Source organism: Fusarium falciforme, chromosome 13, assembly GCF_026873545.1.
Source record: "Fusarium falciforme chromosome 13, complete sequence".
Taxonomy (NCBI): domain Eukaryota; kingdom Fungi; phylum Ascomycota; class Sordariomycetes; order Hypocreales; family Nectriaceae; genus Fusarium; species Fusarium falciforme.
The window spans coordinates 518,768-521,901 of record NC_070556.1 but is presented as its reverse complement, the minus strand read 5'-3'; the positions used below and the strand labels follow the sequence as shown (position 1 = coordinate 521,901).

Here is a 3,134-nt window from a genome sequence, read left to right as displayed (position 1 = left end):
AGCCCAAAGCATAAGGCTTGCGGTACCTGAAACATTGACTTTAGTAGCGTCCGTCAATGCTGGCTGATTTTGACTCCTTTTTCCTGCTCAAGCCCTCTATTCTTTCAAACATTATTAATACCTGCATGAGTCATGACGGTTCATTTCATCAACGACGGTGATTGATTGGAAGTTTTGCAGGATATTTCAGCCCTCGCTCTCCAGGAACCAGCATGCCAAGACAGCCCGGCTCAATTGGTCCCTGGTCTCAAGCAGTGGCGAGTCCAGGGGATTCCTGATCTCCGCGTGTCATGGTGGGGCGGCAATCCCTGCCTCGGTAGCGTGGCTGGCCCTGGTTCCAACGTGCACCAAGGTCGGTTCCAGGGGCATCCTAGGGACTTGAGGACCACAGGGGACGGGCAGCGATGTGTGATTGAGCGAAGCCACCGACGTGGTCTGTTCTCTGCGCGACCAAAGGTCTTCTGAGTTTTGACAGGCCCCTGCCAATCTATTCCGTTTTTCGCTGCGACTCCGACCCTGGGCAGTTTGGGCCTGTCAACCTCCTCTTGGCTCTTCTCCCACGTCCCCAGACCTCTCTGCGCTCTTGTCTCAGGCTGCCGTGCCAAAGCTTCTGGATGCTTTTGGCCCTTCGGGGTGTGACACTGTCTGGCGGGGCTTTGGGCGCATGGCTGTGGTCAGGGGGCCCGATATTCTATCACGGTCATCAACAGGGGCAGATGACCGAGAAACAACCTGTCTTCCGAGGACTGCATGCCCAGCTATAGGCGAAGGAACCCAACTCGAGGGCGCGCCATCTTGGCGTTGAACCAGTGCCTGGGGTTGCCATCCACACTTGGATTTGTTATATACCCTCAATTCCAGAATCGACATTGCACCCAGGTCCTGCCGGCCCCCTCAAAGCCGAACCACTCCAACCCTGCGTTGTCTCCATTGACATATGCTCTAGCTCGCCGCCCTAACATCGACAGCAGTGTCATCCCAAGCCGACGCCATTAATCTCTGACACTGACCTACTTCCCCTTCTGGCCATCCGACCAAACAAGATTGTTTCGACACAATGGTTCACATTGCCAAGTGCATCGTCGACATTGATGCCAACCATATAACGAAGCCACCCTCTCAGTCCCCAAACGACTTGGTATGAACGCAATCCCCTTGACATTTAAACCTTTTGTTTCTGCCCAGGCTTACCAGTCCTATCTCTCCAGAAAGCATCCCCTCTTCCTCAGCCAGAGAAGCCATTTACTTGGAGAATGCAACATCCCGACCCATGGAGGAAGTACCAGGTCTTCCCCATGGAGAGGAGGCTGCCGGTCCTCAACAGCAGCACTAAGGCCATGGACGTCGAGAAGGCTGTTCCTGCATCTTCGGTGCCAACGAGCGATAAGACAGACAAGCAGCTAGCACCCGATGGTCTGAAGAAGAGGCTCAAACAGCATAGTTTGGTCCAACGACGCAAGATCAGTGTACCAGAGATTGGGCCCATGACAACAGTTCAAGAACTTGCCATGGATTCGCGTATGTGATCCAAGCCTAGCATTTGCCTTGATCTTGAGAACTGACTGGATACCAGCGACTATTCCTGGACGCCCGCCCTTCCACGAGCGCTCTATTAGTGCCCCTGGTACTTCGTTCAGAAAGCATCAGCTTACAGACACTTTCCTTTACATCTCCAGCGATGATGAAGATCCCGAGCCTCGGTCTGCCGGCAGAGTGGCTCCTCAGGCATTCCCTCAAGGAATAGCCCCCATCTCGCCGAAACATCTTGCCCCCCTCGTCATCCCCAAGTCCGATGCACCATTGCCCTTACTCCGGTGCCAGCAATCCCTCAACTGCTTCACTACGAGGAATGATTTCCAGAGACATGGTTGCTTCAATGGATCGGCCCGAAGCCCCACGGCCTTCACCCCCAACTCTTCTATGCCCGATCTCACGACACCTAAGTCAGCATCGACCAATGCCACGTCCTGCGGCACGCTGCCTACTCCTCTTTCAGCACCACCAATGGAGTCTCGGACCGCGTCTCCTAAGCCATGGGATGGACGTTACACTCCTCCCATCATCACGACGGAAGAAAGCAGTGCCTTCCGAGGCCACCGAAAGGGTGGCTCAGAATCATCGGGGATCATGGGTAGAGGGCGACCGAGGAAGAGGCCTGACTTGCGCACCAACAACTGCCCAATCATTCAGAGGACAGAGCCGAAGAGAGGCAAGAGCTCAGAGCAAAAGGCCTTTGAACAGCTGCCTACTGGTCTGAAGCAAGCCGATGCCTCTGAGCAACTCGAGCAGTCTGAACTTGCTTTGCTTCAAAACCAAGCGTTCGACCAGGTGGGGAGATTCGAGATTCTGAAGGCAGCGGATGTCGAGGTGCTTTCTAAGGTCAGCCATATAGTCAGTATTACCAGCGAAACGCGGCTAATAATTCTACAGGAACTCTGCCACTTGGATGAGAGGACTGAATACCTGCGTCGTACCTACAATGCTCTCCGCGTAGGCCGCCGAAATCTCCACTCACGCATCTGCCAGTACCTGCGCTCTCCTCGTGTCGCCAAGTTCAGCCATGAGTCGATGATGAAACAGGAGGAGGCACTTGTGGAGCTGGATGCCTCCATTGATGACTGGGTGAACAAGCTGGAACAGGCAGAGAACCGACGGACCCGCGTCCGTCAGAAGCTTCTCGAGCATGTTGCTGCAGCCGCGTGCCTCGCTGTTGGCGGATTGACCACTACACTGGAGCCACCACAGCAGCCACACACCAACACTCCTGCTTCAGGCATCGGTAACATATCGACCCCGCCGCGGAGCCCCCTTAAGGAAACGTTCACATCCGCTGGTACCGCGAGCAGCTCGCCCTCGCCTCAACGCGTCGTGGCTCGGGTTCCCAGCACCGTCGTGGAGCAGCCTATTATCGAAGAGGCGGCAACGTGAGAAACTGAGGAGCTTGTGATGAGCACTGCATCTCTGAAGCGAGCAGACGTCGAGAGCATCCGTATCTATGCTGGTGACGATGTGTATGCTCTTCTGGCAGATGTTAAGAACGAGATCACCTGGGTGAACAATCAAGCCAACGAACCAACTTCCACTGCCGACATGATTGAGACCAACCGGATAGCGCTTCATAGCCAGAGGAGGCA

At 54.9% G+C, this 3,134-nt stretch overlaps 1 protein-coding gene across 1 annotated transcript; it reads left to right on the top strand.

Moving 5' to 3' along the window:
* Window positions 1-1,057: 1,057 nt before the first annotated feature.
* NCS54_01471700 (Uds1 domain-containing protein) lies at window positions 1,058-2,928 on the top strand (the record flags this gene model as incomplete). Its single annotated transcript, XM_053159851.1, has 4 exons — window positions 1,058-1,138; window positions 1,209-1,518; window positions 1,574-2,379; window positions 2,431-2,928. 4 exons carry the CDS (start codon window positions 1,058-1,060, stop codon window positions 2,926-2,928), a joined length of 1,695 nt encoding a protein of 564 aa, XP_053015826.1.
* Window positions 2,929-3,134: the final 206 nt, after the last annotated feature.